The 18,209-nt window shown below is 36.2% G+C and overlaps 2 protein-coding genes across 3 annotated transcripts in view; both read right to left on the bottom strand.

The window, feature by feature from the left end:
• Positions 1-8,799, bottom strand: part of calcrl2 (calcitonin receptor-like 2) — a 28,144-nt gene extending 19,345 nt beyond the window's left edge. The window contains exon 1 of the mRNA XM_026921199.3: positions 8,648-8,799. The gene's annotated coding sequence lies outside the window, so the exon portion shown is untranslated. The remainder of the gene's footprint in view (positions 1-8,647) is intronic.
• Positions 8,800-9,360: 561 nt separating this feature from the next.
• Positions 9,361-17,342, bottom strand: ttc29 (tetratricopeptide repeat domain 29). 2 transcript variants are annotated; one of them, XM_026921100.3, is made up of 10 exons: positions 16,934-17,342; positions 15,418-15,510; positions 14,565-14,788; positions 14,294-14,479; positions 13,143-13,355; positions 12,833-12,918; positions 12,649-12,740; positions 12,188-12,311; positions 11,818-12,043; positions 9,361-11,452 (listed from the first exon to the last, which is right to left on the bottom strand). In XM_026921100.3, the coding sequence occupies exons 1-10, from the start codon at positions 17,008-17,010 to the stop codon at positions 11,418-11,420; spliced, it is 1,356 nt and encodes a 451-aa protein (XP_026776901.1). In that variant the 5' UTR covers positions 17,011-17,342; the 3' UTR covers positions 9,361-11,417. The 2 variants fall into 2 exon arrangements, with proteins under 2 accessions (XP_026776901.1, XP_034167575.1); XM_034311684.2 differs by having other exon boundaries at positions 12,833-12,915.
• Positions 17,343-18,209: the final 867 nt, after the last annotated feature.

Below are 18,209 nucleotides of genomic sequence, written 5' to 3'. Positions count from 1 at the left end.
TGGCAACTCAAGTGACACACACATACTTCACATATTTCACACACTTGCCTGCGTATCTTATGTACACCTGGGGGATTAAAGCGACATCCACTAGATGGTGTGTCAGTGCCAAATCAGGTCAAACCTTTGATTGAGTTTAGCGATTCCATGCACAGTAGTTACAAAGATTTCATATGAAGTAGTTAAAAAAAAAAGCTAGTATGCAAGACAGAACATTTGGTAGGTTTGAAGGCTACATGAGAGGTTTTTAAAATTAAAGCCCCAACCACAGCAGGAAAATCGGTTAGTGTTAGTACTCACTAAAGTTCTATGATAGTACATAAGTATGCGATTTGAGACCCAAAACTACTTTATTTATTCAGTCACATGACGCTATACTGCCTACACTGTTTACATTGGTATGGCACAACGCAAAATGTAGCGATCATTTCTGAGGGTGTGCACAAACGTCACTCCAAACAACCACAGCATACATGCGGCAGCCATCTTGTGCCGACGTAGTTAACAAAACAACACTTTAGTGGTGAATATAGTCCCAATGTTGGCCAATGAGCTGCAGGAAAAGGTCTACAGTTGGTCAGGGGTGTGGTTTAGCATGAAGGCGGGAATGAGTTACAGGGGTAAAGACTAACGTGGTTAAGTTGTACGTTATGGACTGACTAAAAAAGTCTTACGTTATGAACTGACTACAATTTCCGAGCCGCATGCTTGGTTCTTGGCTGCGTTTATTGATGAAACCTACCTCTTCAGTAGCTGCGTATATGAAAGTATCAATAACAGTAAGAGTAATAGTAAGCTTGTGTACTACATACTATATTTTGTTGTGTTTCCAGCTCTACTACACTTCACTGAACTAAACAGTTAATGAAAAGGTCCTTCCTGAATCAATGTGGGTCAGGAGATTAGTAAAAATTTAAAATAATGTGCAATAATGTGCAATATTTTATACTTTTTATATAATTTTATTTCTTTTATTATTCCTAAGGTGTATATATAGTTTTAACTTTTCTTTCTTCCTTCCTCTTCTTTCTTCCTGCACTTTAACTGTCTGTGAGCTGCTGTGATAAGTGAATTTCGCCACTGTGGGATCAATAAAGTTTATCTTATCTTATCTTATCTTATCTTATCTCATCTCATCTTATCTTAAATGTGCCCTGGCTTATGAACTCTTCAAAATGTCACTACTCTTGTGTTCTACTCAAGACGAAGCTGCCTACTTAGCCTGAATCTCTGTGTTTCCAAAATAAATACTGTCTCAGATGGAAAGCAGAATAAAGACAGCCATCCTGGATTTTTTTTTCAATGCAGCATTGTTTGTATCCTTCTTAGCAATCATAATCTCACAATTCTGTTCACCAGATGAGAATGTTCAAAAGTTTGAAAAATCAGCAGGCAGTTAAGAAGGCAAAAAAAGTAATCAATTTATCAATGCAGTATGAAATGACATGGTAAATGCGTAGGAAATGATCATTATGTACACTCTTATGATTACTTTGGCTAGCTAAGTGTTTTTCTTGGAACCTTCTCAGAACCCCTCTGTTATAGGATTCTACATATCAGCCTTAAGGGCTTAACCAAACCAAAACACACAAACTCAATTGGATAACAAACTGCCCTAAAAAAAAGCACCTAATATAATGTAAATGTGTGAAAATAACTGGATGTTTGCTATCACAGTCTATTACACTGTGCAGTAACTCCTGAAGGGTTTATTCTCAGCTGCTGTAGTTCTGAGATGTGGCTCAGAAGAGTGAGAGCTCACATCTCAGCGCTGTCACGCTGCCACTGTTGGGCCCTTGAGCATCTTTAAAATTCAGCTTCTACAGCAGTGCGGTAACCTTTCTGACCCAGCATTCTGACCCCGACTTCCTTCCAAGCTGGGATATGTGAAGAAAAGTATTTCACTGTGCTGTACACTAGGGATGTAATAAATTATTTGAATGAACAGATAACATGTATTAAACAGATACAAATACAGATACAAACAGGAGGCTCACTAATCAGGTTTTTTTTTTAAAAGAAAGCTTTCCAGAAAGGTTCACAAGGCAACTGGATGAGCGTAGAGGGGTGCGTCAGACCAAAAAAGTTGCACAAGATGGAGGTTTTTACCTTCATACAGAAGTGAGTGAGCACATCATGGGACAAACAAAGCCTCCGTTAACAATGTTACGTCCCTGGTAGTATTTTTGGTTTTCTGTGTATACGTGTGTGTATCTCTCTCTCATTCTGCTCCCCTTTCTCTATTACTTGTTTAGGATTTCCTGGAAGAGAAACAAATCCAGCATGGGGATTGGCAGATCGGTTATCGCTTACAACAGTGTAGTAGACTGCGGATGATAATGGTGGCCTCGTTTGAGCCCAGTACATCAGTCCTGTTAAAAGCCAACACCAACTTTCATATATCTCACCTTTATGTTAGCTTTGTATGCTGTAAGTTTGCAGCTTTGTGCCAGCTTTGAACTTAGGATAATACAGCATACTGCTAGTTTTTGGTGTTCGTATTTTTAGCTACGTGCCAGCTTGTGAACTTATACTCCACATACTGTATACTCCAGCTTTATGCTAGCTTTATGATTTGTGAATATAAGCTTAATGCTTGCTATTGAACCTTAGTAATTTCTCATAATTGCTTGTTCTTAGTAATTGCCTGGTTTAAATTAGACTACTAGTTTGTTTATAGTTAGGGAAATGGAACTAAATGGAACTAAATTCGTTAGAAAATATTGCAGGCAGATGCAACCATAAATAATAACTCTGCAAACATGATTTAAAAAAAAACAACATCTCACTTGTCTATTCGAGACTAATTATGACCTCGATTGATGTAGAACATAGACAAAATTAGCCGACCATGCTAGCAGTGCTGACATTTCTACTGCATTTAGGCCACACCCACTTTGGGTTTAAATCCAAATACAGATACAGATACAGACAGTCGCATTGCGTTGCATCTTAACTGTACACATATATATCTACAATGACAATAAAAACTGTCTTTCTAATCAATATAATGATATTACAAGCTGAAATAATTCTAAATAAATGTTGGAACTAGCACAGGTATCTTTTCCCTCATGCCAGTCTTTTATGGCTTTATAAAAGAAACAAGTTCACAGCATTGTTTGTAATAAGTCCACCTAGAAAAGAAAGCGTTGAATGAATTTTAATGACAACAAGGACAAGCAATAAGTTTTTCTGGAAAAATGGCTTGCCCTACAAAAAAGAATAACTAAATGACTCATAGTGGTCTCTTATATGGCAGTATTGCAGTATCAAGTCACTGGTGACTTGACATGATATAACCACTTCTCTTGATCTGTATGTGTATAATGTACGCAATATACCCTGAAGATTTTGAGATAACACAAATAAAGATTAGAGAGCCGGGTTGGAACGATGCTCTGTTTGTTTCCTCCAGATTCTCAGATTTCTGTATTTTTTGCTTTAGAAGAATGCCCCTAAAGGCTCAATGTTCCCAGAGACTTCAAGAAATAAACAAATGGCATTCTTTGGTAATGCAGCATGTTCTGAATGCTGCCCACAAAGATCAATAAATCAATAATTCAATATAAAACGCAAAACTAGGCACGAAAAGTGAGCTCTTTTTAATTGTTTAAATTGGACCTGCTGAAGCATCATAAATACAAGGCCTTTGTTGTATCCCCTAACATTATAACTACACCATATATCACTGTGAAAACAGGAGCCACTCCCTCATTAGCCCACACACACGCACACACACCACACACACACATACACACAAACAGCTTTTGCAAGAACAACGTGAATTACAGAGAAACGATAGGAACAAAACAAAGGCACCAAATTGCTTTATCCCTGTAATCAATTCTTCACTTCAAGAGCTCTGTCTGAACAGAAATGGCCAGGCGATGCATAATAGGGACCGTATCATGAAAAATCTTTGTCTTTCAAGATTATAAAAGCAAATTACATAGCCGTGCTTCATCAGCGCAATGAGAAAAAGCATGAGCAGGAACTACTAGCTTGAGCAACAAGATAAAAAAAGTGTAGGATTGAGATAGTCACTGAAACGTTACATACAAATTAATATGGAATAAAACACCACAGGACCTAATGTTATAGGAAAATAATCAACGATGTGAAGCAGAGTCACTGTTACCACCGTGAAGTTTTCCTCTAACAGCATTTCCTGAAGTGTTTTATTCCCCTTATACCAAAACAATTCACCAATGTTTACAATTCTTTTTATTTATTAGAGAACATTCTATTTTTTTATCCATTTATAGCTACATTTAATGGTGTGGAACATCCATGAAACAAGTCGTTCCCTCATCAACGTCTTGCTTTTCACTTTCTTGAAGTGAAAAAGACAAAAACCAAACAAACAAACAAAACAAACAGCTTTTCATGGCACAGAGAAACCATAAAGCGTAAACACTTCTGTCCTGAAGACTTTCACATGGCGGAAAACTTACTGACTGTTACAAAGCTCTGACATTGGAGACTCCTTCCATAAAAGTACATATGATACATTTACAGCTACATTTAATGTTGTGGAACATCCATCAAACAAGTTCATTCCTTTTTATCACCTATGTTTTTATCACCTATACAGCAGCTATAAACAAGCGTTTCCTTTCTTCCTCACTCCAGCTCCTCTATCAGTTGCTCATATACAGCTCCGTATTCCTTCCTCGAGACGTAACTGTTAGTTCATTTTGACACATCTACATATGTTTTCTGATCCTATCTGTTATTATTCTCTCTGGTTGCCTTGCTGTTACTTGATTACCTGTACCCATATCTCACAGGATCTTATCTTTCTCTGGTTTTTTTTTTGTTCTCCTACTCTGTCGCTCTTGTTATTTACACTTGGCAGTCTTTGCACCATTTCTAACTGCACTGACAATGGCTTAAATCTGGCCACCGGCATTTGTTCTACAAATCCGTCCCAGCCGTAGTACACACAGAGTGGGCGCCTGTATATATTACTATTGTAGTGGCTCGTTTCCTCCTTCAGTGGACAGCTAAAAGGGGCAAGTCTTTTTTTTTCTGACTGTTTCACAAACATCATAAACCAAACTGTCAATGTAGAAAAACAAAAGGAACAAGACAAAGTGCAAATTGTTTTTCTGCCTTGTTTTGCTTTTTCAAATTCTTTGAATTCATGTTATCCACTTACATACATTCATATACTTATACATGTTTAAAATAGATACATTATATATTTTCTGAAATAATTTTGTTCACATGGGTCACTCCTAGCCACATAAGGAATAAAACACTTGGGAGTGTGCTGTTCTAGGAAAATAATCAATGTTGAGGGGATGTTATTTTTACTACCATGAAGTAAATTATTTTCTTATAACAGCACATGCTGAAGTATTTCATTCCTCTCACACCACTGCAAATTGCTATGTTATTGATTAATCAATGACACATTGTATATTTTTATCCATTTAAAGTTACTTTTAATGTTGTGGATCATCTGTGAAACAAGTTAGTTCCTGCTATCACTTATAACTTGCTTCTTCACCAACCTCTCTATTATCTCTCTTTTTAGGTTAAAATGCAGCTGGTCATGTTGGTAAGAAGCCGCAAAACACCAAACCTTCTGTCCTGAAGACTATAAAGTGCTGACACTGGAGACTCCTTTCATAAATGTTGAATATCTCCTCACCATATCAACGATTGTCCTTATTATTAACGTTTTGTTTGTTAAATAACAACGCACTTTTTATTTTGTTTATTATTAGGTTTAGATTATGCAGAGTATCCAACATATAAATCCCCAACACCTTCTGACCAATCAGATTGGAGAATTCAATAGTGCTGTGGTATAAATACACATTTCACATTGTTAATCAACAGGTTTTATTTTTATTAAAGCTCCATCGGGGAAATGACAGCTCTGGTTATAGTTACTTCATGTAACAAGTGCCATCTGATGTTTTATCAGGGAATATTTTATCCTGTTTGACCATCTAATCCAAAATAATGTTGTTTTTTACTGTTTATTGAACTTAATCATTCATATTACAAATAATAGCCAATTTAAATGACTTAAAAAGACTGTAAATGTGGAATAAAGCAAAACAACATGTGAAAGCGGGTGTCCAAAAGTAGCACACAGCACCTATTTATATCACAGACAGCTGCCTGGCAGGGAAACTATGTCCTGTGGTAGAGACTGGGTAAAGAGCCTCCTGAGCACCTGTGATTTCTGTCCACTGCGTCCTTGAAACTGGTGGACGTTGCACAAATGGAGTCTACAGCACCAAACAGTGTTGTACTGTTTCATTGTGTAATATTTCAGATCATGAGCTTTTGCAAAGGAACCGTGGCCAAGCAGCAAACACATGAACCGAGCAACACCATCACAACGTATTTCTATTTTGCATTAACATTAAATCGAAACCGTCCAAGAAGACAATCAGTCTTACTTCACAGTAAGTTTATATCTCTCTTACAGGCCAGAGAAATAAGGAATAGTGAAAAACACTCAGCTGCACAGCACTTATCAGGGGTTTCTCAGGACTTTTATGTATAAAATATTTCAAATAAAGTTGAATCTTTTGTTTGTTTATGAGCACAGTCCAAGTATTCACAATCCAAATATGAATATCATTATTCAAATGTGCACAATAATATTTTGGCTATTTGTTGGAGCCAGAAAGCGGAATTTTCCTCTCCCAGAATAAATTGTTTATTAAAATTGTCATTACGGTATTATATTTATAGGCTCAATTGCTTTTGGATTAAACCATTTTAACCAAAGTGAATCAAAAACTTCTCAGAACTCAACAATACATATAATAATATGATATAACAACTATTATTAAATGATTGTTAATCATGTAATAAATTTGACAGTGGTGACATTTTATGTAGTTACAGTGATGGAAATCACAACAATTTCCTCCGCTGTAATGAAATAAAATGTCACGGACCCCCTGGCTATGCTCCGGATCTCACTTTGAGAACCATGGCCATGACTTCTTAATGAAATGGGAAACATATCTAATAACACAGACCCCAAGTTCCTCAACATTATTACTGTAGAGAGGATGTACATGTATTTAGGCTGAATCCCAAATGGCTTGTAATTCCCATTTAATTGGACTACATAACACAGGAAATAGGGATTTTACACAGTGATGTGCAGTAGGACGCGTTTTAGAATACTAGACATGAGGTTCACAAATGTTTTACAGCCAGGGATGCTTTTAACATTAAAATAAATGACATCGACCCCCACTAAACATAATCCATCTAGTAAAATGTTAGGATATAGTCATATTACATACATACATATAATATTTTCCCTATTTATGGAGCATTTTTTTCCTGAAATTTCCACCTACAAAACACATTAGGACCAAGTTTAAATTACTTATAGGTCTGTTTCCTTTTGACATTTTGGATGTGACCATTAGTAAAGGCTAATATCTGTAAGAAATCAACAAGCATAGCTGTAAGACGCGATCTGCGGGGTCCAAGCACTCTTCATAAATAACTCGCCCAGTGCCCAGTTCTTGCCAAGAACAATGTGAATTACAGAGAAACAACAGGAACAAAACAAAGGCACCAAATTGCTTTATCCCTGTAATCAATTCTTCACTTCATAATAGGGAAAGTATCATGAAAAAACGTTGTCTTTCAAGATTATAAAAGCAAATTATATGCCCGTGTTTCATCAGTGCAAAGAGTAAAAGCATGAGCAGCAAGAAAAAAAGAGTGTAGGATTGAGATAGTCACTGAAACGTTACGCACGAATTAAATAAAAGAAATAAAACACCACAGGACATGCTGTTATGGGAAACTAATCAACCATGTGAAGCAGAGTCAAATTATTCAGAGCAATAAAGAGTGTGTAGATGAGCATACTTATTACTTATCAAGTTCTGTGACTCAATTGTGTGAAATGCCTGCTGAAGACAGCTTTGCTTTTTGAAGTGATTCAGTCATCATTAAAAATCCAAACCCCAAATTTCAGTTCGAAATATAGGCCACTATCTATAAAAACTTGATAATAAATATAATAACTTATATGAATAATGTTGATGATGTTGATGATGATGATGATAATGGGTTGTGATTGCCAGCACTGTAACAAACTTACAAGAATAACCCCAAGAAGAAACCCCTTGACTATTCTTCACCTACCCTGGTGGTCCCCATATCCCACTTTGAGAACCGCAGTACTAAACTGTTCAGCTCATTTGGTAGAATAAACGATAACTCATACAGCTTATATCACAATTATCAATACACTGATTTATATACAGTACACTCTCAGAAACAAAGGTACCAAACTGTACAGGTAGCTGTTGTGGTACCATCAAGGGTACTATCTTCTGTACCTTTAGTATATATTTTTATATACTTGCATGTGATGCACCTTTAATTAGCTTTTAGGGTCATGCTTTAAAGGTACTTCAGTGGTCAGTGGACTTTAGTAGAAGGTGCACACTAAAGGTGCAGAAGATGCCTCCCTTGAGGAAACAGGTTGGTATCTTACCTGTAAGATGCACTTCATTGCCATCACTGAACCTTATAATAGCCCTATGAACCCCTATGAAGCCTTATAACCTAACTAACAGTGCATGTGAATAACACTGAAGTTTAATCCGCACTCAAATTCAAAATGCATCAGTAGACTTACCGTAAAAACGAGATGTTTAGCGGTTGCTCCTCTTATATCCTCTCCTCATTAACATGTTGCAAGAGCGGCTTGCTGAGGCTGCGAGTGTGCTCCGTGGGAGCGCGCGCTGATGTGCCCCTACATTCACGCGCTCTCTGAAATAATGACCGGGTTGCCAGATTGGAGCGGATGTGTCAACTTCACCTCAAAGCTAGCTTTATAGCACTATGCAAGCAGCAGTACAATGAAATTCTTACCTTAACAAGTAACACAAACGTCCCAATGATTACAGTACACAATTTTCTAAACAACTGTAGCAATAAAAATCTTAATACACTTTATGCTGCAGTGTTACTGAATTCTCAATTCTGATTGGTTTAAAAGGTATTGACTCATTTTTGTATAACATCAACTGTTATAATTTAATTGTGTGTAATTACTGATGTGGTGTTTTCTGTAAGGAGATGTTTATGTAACATTTATGGAATGAGTCTCCAGTGTCAGCACTTTGTAACAGTCAGGAGGTAAGGCTGTTCCGACATCTTTCCGACTCGAGAATTTTTTTGTTAACATGACAACCTGATTTCTGTTGTCTTATTAAAGTCAAGAAAGACTAAAGTGTGGCTGGTGAGAAAAACAGCTATTTACAGCTGCTTTAATGTAAGTGATAACAGGAACTAACTTGACGTTTCACAACATTCAGTGTATCTATAAATGGATACAAAATATGGCATATTGTTATTTAATAAATAAAACAATGCTAGCATTGGCAGATTGCTATTGTATAAGAGGAATAAAACACTTCTGGAACATGCTGTTATTGGAAAATTTTGGGGTGGTAACAGTAACTATGTTTCATGTCACTGATTATTTTCCTATAACAGCATGCCACCATGTGTTTTATTTCTTACTGAACCAAGGGTAAATTTAGGAAATATATCCTTAACAATAATGAACTCACACGCTAATTAAACCAGAAATACCATCTTCCCATGGTAGAGTGAACGCTTTTCTGCTGCACCACTAGGACGACTGATAGAAATTTTCGTTATGGGCTCGGCTCTTTAATCATTTTTTCCATGCTGTCACAATAAACTGAAGAACCCCTTCCCATCAACACTTGCATTATGGTTCTTTTTGGTGGGAAATGGTTCTTCCATGTAGCTCCAACAAAAATGGTTAAAGAACCATCCATCAGAGGATTCTTCCATCAGTCTATTTTTTTTTAAGACATTGAGAAACATTTTTTTTCCCCTGACAAGAGCCTGACCCCTTTCCTGTACGCCTGGGGTGTGGAAAATACAGAAGGATATTGCATCATCAGAAGACATCTGTTGCGCCATTAAGGAATGTGGAAGGGGTCCAAACACCAGTCACTATCACAGTTTAAGACAATTAAATATGACATTTGCACAAATCTATTAATGTCAAACCTTACAGTTACAGAAATCACTAAACAACAACAGGACATGTATCTAAAAACCAAAGATTCCAACATGGGCAGCATACTGGCACATATGGCAACCTGAATTTTATAAACCTAGTCCCAAGTTTATACCTAAATGACAGTTGACTTGGCTTGAAATAAACCTGGCCGGAAATAAAGTGGTGCATAAATGGATGGTGTGTAACTGCTACTATTAATAATAAGTCTTTTAAGAATACTGTGTAAGTTATAAAAAAAAAAAAAGAAGAGGAAAGAAAACAAACCATTAAAACTGTGTACTGTCTAAAATTATAAACATATTATTGTGATAAATCATAAAAATCAGTTAACTGAAGACTGTACATAGATGAAATGCCTCATGTGTACGAGGAATTGTGTTAAATGCTTTTATTATTATTTTTACATATCACCCCATTTTATGTGTATGTTTTATATAACTAATTCAGAAAGCACCTGAATGTTGCAATAATCATTTCTTCATGTCTGCGTTGAATATTTCATAACCTCTGCATTTCTTACACAATTCAATTTCATGCTTCACTTAACAGGAATGTTCATTTTGCTGTTTTGTCTGGTTTTCTGTACAGTTTCTTTCTGATATACTCATTATTTCTACATCTTCTCATAACAGCCTAATTACTCACTCTAACGGATGTTGACTGGATGATTTTTCATTTATTTATTTATTTATTTATTTGTGATTTAAATTTCCTGTTCAATGCACCACAGCCTAAAACATATTTTTATGTAATTTTGCCCCCTGTTGGTCACTTATATAACTCCAATAACAGAAAAAAATATATCAAAGAAGAAGAGACATTAACAAATAATAGAATTAGGCTATCTATTAAAATGATTATTTCCAACATGAAACTTTATATGGTTGATTCAGTTTCTCTAATAAACATGAACAATAGTTTTTAATAAATATTGTTCATATTGTTAATAGCTATGGATAAGTGAATCCCTGAAACTGAGTAGAACTAGGAATAGAAATAACTGTAATTCATTTCAGCGTGATAGTACTCTTATTAAAATACAAAAAGGAAAGAATGTGCAATGCATATTCAATAGCGTTTCCAGTGGAATATTATAAATTAGATGTTAAAATATGGGGAATAAATTGATCCACTCTTCCTTTATCTCTAGTTAGATGATTCAAAATAAGAGAGACAGATATCTAAGGTTAAGTGATCAGGATATACACTTCAGCTTCCTGGAGGGTGAATTTAATGCTTTAAGTTCATCTAATGATTGACGCTTCAGTATTGTTGTGGATTAAATAAAACAAACTAAATAAAAGAAAGAAAGAAAGAAAGAAAGAAAGAAAGAAAGAAGAAAAAGCTAGAGGTCTGGGTTTTCTCCTTTCCAAATTTCTTCTGTGGAAAAAGAATAAGAAAGGTCAGGGTCAAGCTAGTATTTAATACAGACATGAACATGAAAAAAAACCAAACAAACAAACAAAAAAAAATAAAATGTGTGTATCTATCCTATTTCTTATTAACCTTGGAAAGGAATTCTGGCTATAGTGCTTTTTGGCAACTCAAGAATTTAATTCAATACACATGCTAGCCTTTGGGGTTTTCGCTACTCAGTGGGGTCTTTGTTAGCCAGGGAGGTCCTTGATAGTCAGTGGGGAGAAAACATGTTGAATGATTGTAGATAAGGCACCAGCTCCAGCACGTTCACATCAGCACCTTTTAGTTCTCAGTCTAACTGCAATGTGTGGATCCAGCAGACTCACGCAGCATCTCGTGGAACTTGTCCTCTCGTGTCTCTTTCCAGGAGATGAGTGTACAGACGTTTGTTGGCATGTTGGTCTGCAAGTGGGTAGTGTATGCCCTCAGCACGGAATGAGCTCGGGCAATGCCCAGACACACCTCAGCTTTCTGAACGCATGGTTTCAAGTCTAGACTGCATGCCATCTCAAAGGCCTTGGTAAAATACTCACAGCTTCGCTCATACTGAGCCTACACACAAATAATAATACACAAATTAGCGGAGAAAACATCAACCACAAAGGACAAACCACATTCTCTCTCTCTCTCTTTCACGCACACACACACACACACACACACACACACACACACACATACAGAGGTGCTCTTTCTTACTTGAGAGATGTGTATGGAGCCCAGACACATGTAGGCGTCCTGTAGATTTTCATGCTGATTGTTCTCCTGACAAACCTCATGATATTTCTGTAAATGCTCAATGGCGTCACTTATTTTATCCTCACTACAAGACACACACAACCACAAACATCAAATATCAAACAGAGATATTATGTAAGTAATAAAACACTTGAAGTCCTGCTGTTATAGGAAGATCATTAACAGTGGGGTGATGTGATGCAGCCAGTTAATAATCCAAAAAAAAAAAAAAAAAAAATGCAGCTTGTCATGTTACAGGGAAACTGGAAAGTGTCTTACTGTTACAAAGCACGGACACTGGAGACTTCTTCCATAAATATTTAATGACGTCTCCTTACAGAAATCTTCACCATATCAACAATCATATATTTTTAATTTGTTCGTAAAAGTGTGTGTGTGTGTGTGTGTGTGTGTGTGCACACCTCTCCAGAGATTTAGCAATGGCCTTATAGGCTTTGCCGAGGCTCTCCATGTCTCCCAGGGCTGTAGAGATCTCCATGAATATGTTCAGGAACTGACGAAACAAAACAGTTTGATAATGTATGAGTGCATGTGTGTGTGTGTGTGTGTGTGTGTGTGTGTGAGTGTGTGTATGAGGTCAGTAACCTGTTTAGCAGTTGTTTGATTGCCCATGCTCTGATAGGCTAGTCCAAGTCTGTACGCTGCCTCGCCCTCCATTTTCTTATCACCTGCTAAAGAAGGGATGAAGAGACAGAATAGGAAAGATTAAGAAAAGTTTGTGCGTATTTCGTTCCACCATGTGATTGTTCATTATTACTATTATTATTATTATTATTATTATTATTAGATTTCTTTTAATCACTGCCATCACTGTGATCAAAATATAGCTTGGTATATTGTGTAATGAAATACTGGCTCATGACTAATGTGTGTGTGTGTGTGTGTGTGTGTTTACCTTCTTTAGTCATCTCGTAGGCCTGTTTGAGGAGCTGAATAGCCGCTACGTATTCTCTACACTGCAGCTGCCTCTGTGCCAGCAGTGTGTAAACCCTGCAGAGACTTTCACATGAGCGAAACAGGTGTGTGTGTCCGCTCTCGTCCTGCCACGACTGTCCCACTGCCAGGTGGTGAAACATCTCAAAATGCTCCTGCGCAAGTTCCAAGTCTCCTGTAACACACAGTAACACAGAGACACACACAGGCATACTTACACAGAAAGATATCTCTAATCTATAAATCAAAGGACAACCAAATTGTGTTGTATTTCATTGTGTTCTTATACCAAAGGAGGTGTTGATTAATTTTCTATAACAGCAGCTCGGACAATAGTTCACAGGTTTATATTAATGCTCGTCATTATACGTTATCGTTTCTATAGCAACAACTCACTCTTAGGGATCTGCATGGTGGGCACTGCATGTATGATGAGGTTTTCTGTGAGGAGAAGTTTATTTAACATTTACGGAAGGAGTCTCCAGTGTCAGAGCTTTTTAACTGTCAGAGTTAAAGCTGTAACTTTAAGCTTTCTGACCAGCGAAAGTCTTCAGGACAGGACTTGGTAACATGACAAGCAACATTATATTTGTCTTATTAACATGAAGAGATGGGGGAAAAATGGAGACTGCTGAGGAAAGGACTGTTTCTACCTGCTAAAACGTAAGTGATAACAGGAATTAACTTGTTATGCGGATGTTTCACAACGTTAAATGTAAATATGAATACAACTAATGGATACAAAGCATGTTATGTTGTTTTATATACAAAAACTTGTGATTATTGGTAATTTGCTGTGGTTTAAACACTACGGGATGCACTGTTCTAGGAAAATAATCAATTTCTGGGTGGTAATAGGGTGGTATATTTTCATATAATTCGTATATAATAATGTTTTATACCTTAGTTATTATACATTAATAACTAAGGTATAATAACTAAGGTATTATACATTAATAGAGACACACCAAAATATTCTGGTGATTGTGTCACATCTTTCTTTCTGGTACAAAAACTATTTTTAGCTTTAGGTCAACTTGTTTCCAATTCATTAAAACAAACACTTTGAAAGAAACAGTTCAGTAAATTGAATCAAGTGCATGTTTGTGTTACCTCGCTCTAAATACAGGTGGGCGAGGTGCGCATTGGCCTCAGCCTCCCTCCTGCTGGAGTCCATCTTGACTTCACGGGCAGCCTCGAGGCTGAGCTTGTAAAAATGACGACGCAGCCACATGTCCTCTGGCTCTGAGAAAAACTTCGCCAGGGACAAATGACTCTCATACACCTCCACATACTGATCTAGAGAATGAGAAAGAAAGGAAAGATTTGCATTTTAATTCTATCGCATTAGAGTTCAGTGTAATTTCCCTAGCTGTAGCATCACCGGCTCTTTGAGCAGCCTCAGCACGGGTCAGGTGCTCTTTCAGCTTCTCCAGTTTGTGTGGTTGCTCCTCCAGAGAGCGTGTTAGCCACAGCTTGCTGTCCGGACCTGCAGCTAAACGGTCTGCCTTCCAGCGCTGCAGCAAAGAGAAAAACTCTTTAAAGGAGCGAGGAAATCCCTCCTGCAGCATGGACACGCAAAGATTCTGGTGCAGACTGTATCGGAATCTGGAGGAAGAGACAGTTTATTATGATGGATAAGAACACAAGAAAAAATCCCAGATCTTACATAAAATAATTATTTTTCCTAAACAAAAATATGACCTTCCATATGGCTTCTGTAGCTCATACAGGTAAGTAACTATGTTGTGCAAAGATTAATAAATACAGTATGTTCAGATATTAATTCATACCAAAGGATGTGATGTCACTAGTGAGAGACATAGGATTCCCATTTAACTGTGTATAGGTCTGATTTGTAGTTGCTTCAGTAAATAAATAAATAAAGATAATAGCACACACTTGTGTTTAATAGTAATATATATATATATTATAAAATAAATCTCTTCTGCAAGTATAAAGGAGTCTGCAAATGTTTTTTTTTAACACTGAATAGGTTCCTGACTACAAAAAGTTTAAGATGTGCATATGTTACTTTGTGAAATCATGTATATAGTGTGTTGACTTGACCTACAGCGTCATCTACTGGCCAAATAATAACACGCAACAAGTTATGTGCTGAATGTTTATCTAAAGTTTTTCTTCGGTATATCTATTACTTTACATTAGCTGAAGGACTACAGATGAACAGTGGGAACAGTAGGACCTTCACTAACTGTCCACAAATAAACACTCACTGCGCTATTTCACCAGCATTCATCGTGGTGGTTTGGATCGTCTCCCTCTCACCAGAGCCTCGGTTGGGCTTTTTCACTTCCTTTCTCTGCAGGCTAGTGACATCAAATAAAACACATAAAGTAAGCAGCTACACATAGATAATAATTTGAGTGTAATGATATAATCACTTTGTGGATGTACAGAGAACACAGCAACAAGTTTCATGTGTTAAGGGAGACAGAAGTGGAAGGAGAGAAGGATTTTGCAAGTGGAAGTCAGACCTAACTATAACAGTCTTATAACTAAACCTCTAACCAATTTAATAACTATAACAGACTTATAACTAGTCTTATAGCCAGTCTTGTAACTAGTCTTCTAACCAGGGTTATAACTATAACTGTCTTATAACTAGTCTGCTAACCAGTCCTACAACAACAACAACAGCCTTATAACTTTTGGGACTAGTCTTACAACCAGTCTCACAATAACAGTCATACAACTAGGCTAGTCTTCTGAGTAGTCTTAGAAATATAACAACCTCAAAACCAGTCTTCTAACAGTCTCATAACTAAAACAGAGGTATAACTAATCTTCTAACCAGTTAAATATATCAGCCATATTACTAGTCTTCTAACCAATCTTATAATTAAGCATTCTCATAACTAGTCTTCTAACCATTTTATACCTATAACAGTCTTATAACTAGTCTTCTAACCAGTCTTATACCTATAGCAGTCTTCTAACTAGTCTTCTAACCAGTCTTATAACTATAACAATCTTATAACTAGTATTCTCACCAGTCTCATAACTACAGCTCTCTTATAACTAGACTTCTAACAAGTCTTATAAGTATAACTGTCTTTAATTAGTCTTATAACTATAACAGACTTATAACTAGTATACTCACCAGACTCATATCTATAACATTTTTATAAGTAGTCTTCTAAACAGTTTTATAACTAGTCTTATAACCAGTCTGATAATCATAACAGTTCTATAACTACTCTTTTAACCAGTATTATAATTATAGCAGACTCATAACCAGTCTTCTAGCCAATTCTACAACTATAACAGTCTTATAACTAGTCTTCTAGCCAGACTTTGAACTATAACAATTTAAAATTAGTCTTCTAACCAGTTTTATTTATGTAACAGTCTTCTTACAATGACTCTTACTCTTCTTGCCAATTCTACAAATATGACAGTTTCATAACTAGTCTTCTAACCATTCTTATTTCTATAACAATCTTCTAACCAGACTTATAACTAGTCTTCTAGCCAATTCTACAACTATAACAGTCTTATAACTAGTCTTCTAACCAGTCTTATAACTATAACACTCCTATAAGTAGTCTTCTAACCAGCTGTATAACTATAACAGTCTTATAACTAGTCTTCTAACCAGTTTTATAATTATAATAGTCCTATAAGTAGTCTTCTAGACAGTCTTTGAACTATAACAATTTTAAAATTAGTCTTATAACTAGTCTTCTAACCAGTCTTCTGACTAGTCTTCCTGGTGGTATGTTGCTATACCTGGCTTTGACAGGGCTCTTCTCATTGATATCTGGGAGAAATCGTGTTTTCTGGCGGGGAAACACTGCTGAAGCCATTCTGATGTGATGTCTAACTCCACAAGCAGCCAGGTTCTTCCACAGATCAGATAAATGATGACTTTAACCAGACAGGTGACGTAACCGTAACCTCACGCCAGGTCTCGTGCGTCTTAAATCTACTGAGCTAGGCTAACTTTCTCAAACAATTTTAAAAAGTGATTTCCCAGAAATAAAATGGATTTGTAGTCTTATTTTTAAAACATAACGTGATGTTCTGTACTTCTCTACGATGCTCTGTTGACATAAAAAGTATTTTTTAAAAAGTTTTAAAACTTTATTTAGTTGTAGCTAGCTAGTTTACCAGATTATCCGCATTCCTTGGTTTCTGTGGCGAACGTGAGAACGCGTCGTCATAGCAACATGTGCGCATGCGCTAAGCGCTTCGAGGGCCCAGCAGGATGACCTCCATTTTAATTATTCAGGTCACATTTCATCATTTACTGTATATATCATCTATTTATATATATATATATATATATATATATATATATATATATATATATATATATATATTATAACATTAAATTATAACATTAAATTTTACATATTATAACATACAATTATTATAAATTATAATGAATAAAAAATTATTATAATTATAATGTTACATATTATTATTATTATTTAGTTATAAATATTCTACATATAACATTAAATTATTATAAATTATAATGTCGATTAATAGGTACTGTGTGCCATTTAAGATGCCATTTATATACATTAACAATTAATTTTCTTTCATTTGAGAGACGTGCCACATTTTTAGATTTTCGTGAAACAAATTTTATAGATAAACAAAATTAATTAAAATTTACTAAGTAGTCATACACATTGACATTTTCATGCCTTCTCATTGGCGCCCCCTGGTGGCCCCCTGTATGAGATCCACTTTTCTACACCTTACAGTATAAAAGACAGGTGACTGCTGGGAGCCATAGTGTAAATAAATGTAAATGGTTAACAGTAGCTGGCTTTGTGGCTCAGCCTTATCAAAAGATATGGTTTTTATCTGCGTTTTACAGATATATAGTCAATTTCTCTGATGCACCAATTCACATCTGACAAGAAACTAATGGTGTATTTTTTTCATTGCAGGTGCAACATGAATATGGACTCCACTAGGTTATGGTAAACAAATTAGCTGACACACTACATCAGTGGTTCTCAAAGTGAGGCCCGGAGAACCCCAGAGGTCC

Source organism: Pangasianodon hypophthalmus, chromosome 16 (genome assembly GCF_027358585.1).
Source record: "Pangasianodon hypophthalmus isolate fPanHyp1 chromosome 16, fPanHyp1.pri, whole genome shotgun sequence".
NCBI lineage: Eukaryota > Metazoa > Chordata > Actinopteri > Siluriformes > Pangasiidae > Pangasianodon > Pangasianodon hypophthalmus.
The sequence above is the reverse complement of the archived record's forward strand: the minus strand, read 5'-3'. Positions and strand labels throughout refer to the sequence as shown.

Bases quoted from the DNA above. Each gene is read 5' to 3' on its own strand.
- ttc29 (XM_026921100.3), bottom strand. From the start codon at position 17,010: ATGGCTTCAGCAGTGTTTCCCCGCCAGAAAACACGATTTCTCCCAGAT. The intron at 12,312-12,648 runs GTGTGCACACAC...TGTGTCTTGTAG, and splicing joins ATTGCTAAATCTCTGGAGAG to TGAGGATAAAATAAGTGACG. The intron at 12,044-12,187 runs GTAAGAAAGAGC...ATTTGTGTGTAG, and splicing joins GCTCCATACACATCTCTCAA to GCTCAGTATGAGCGAAGCTG.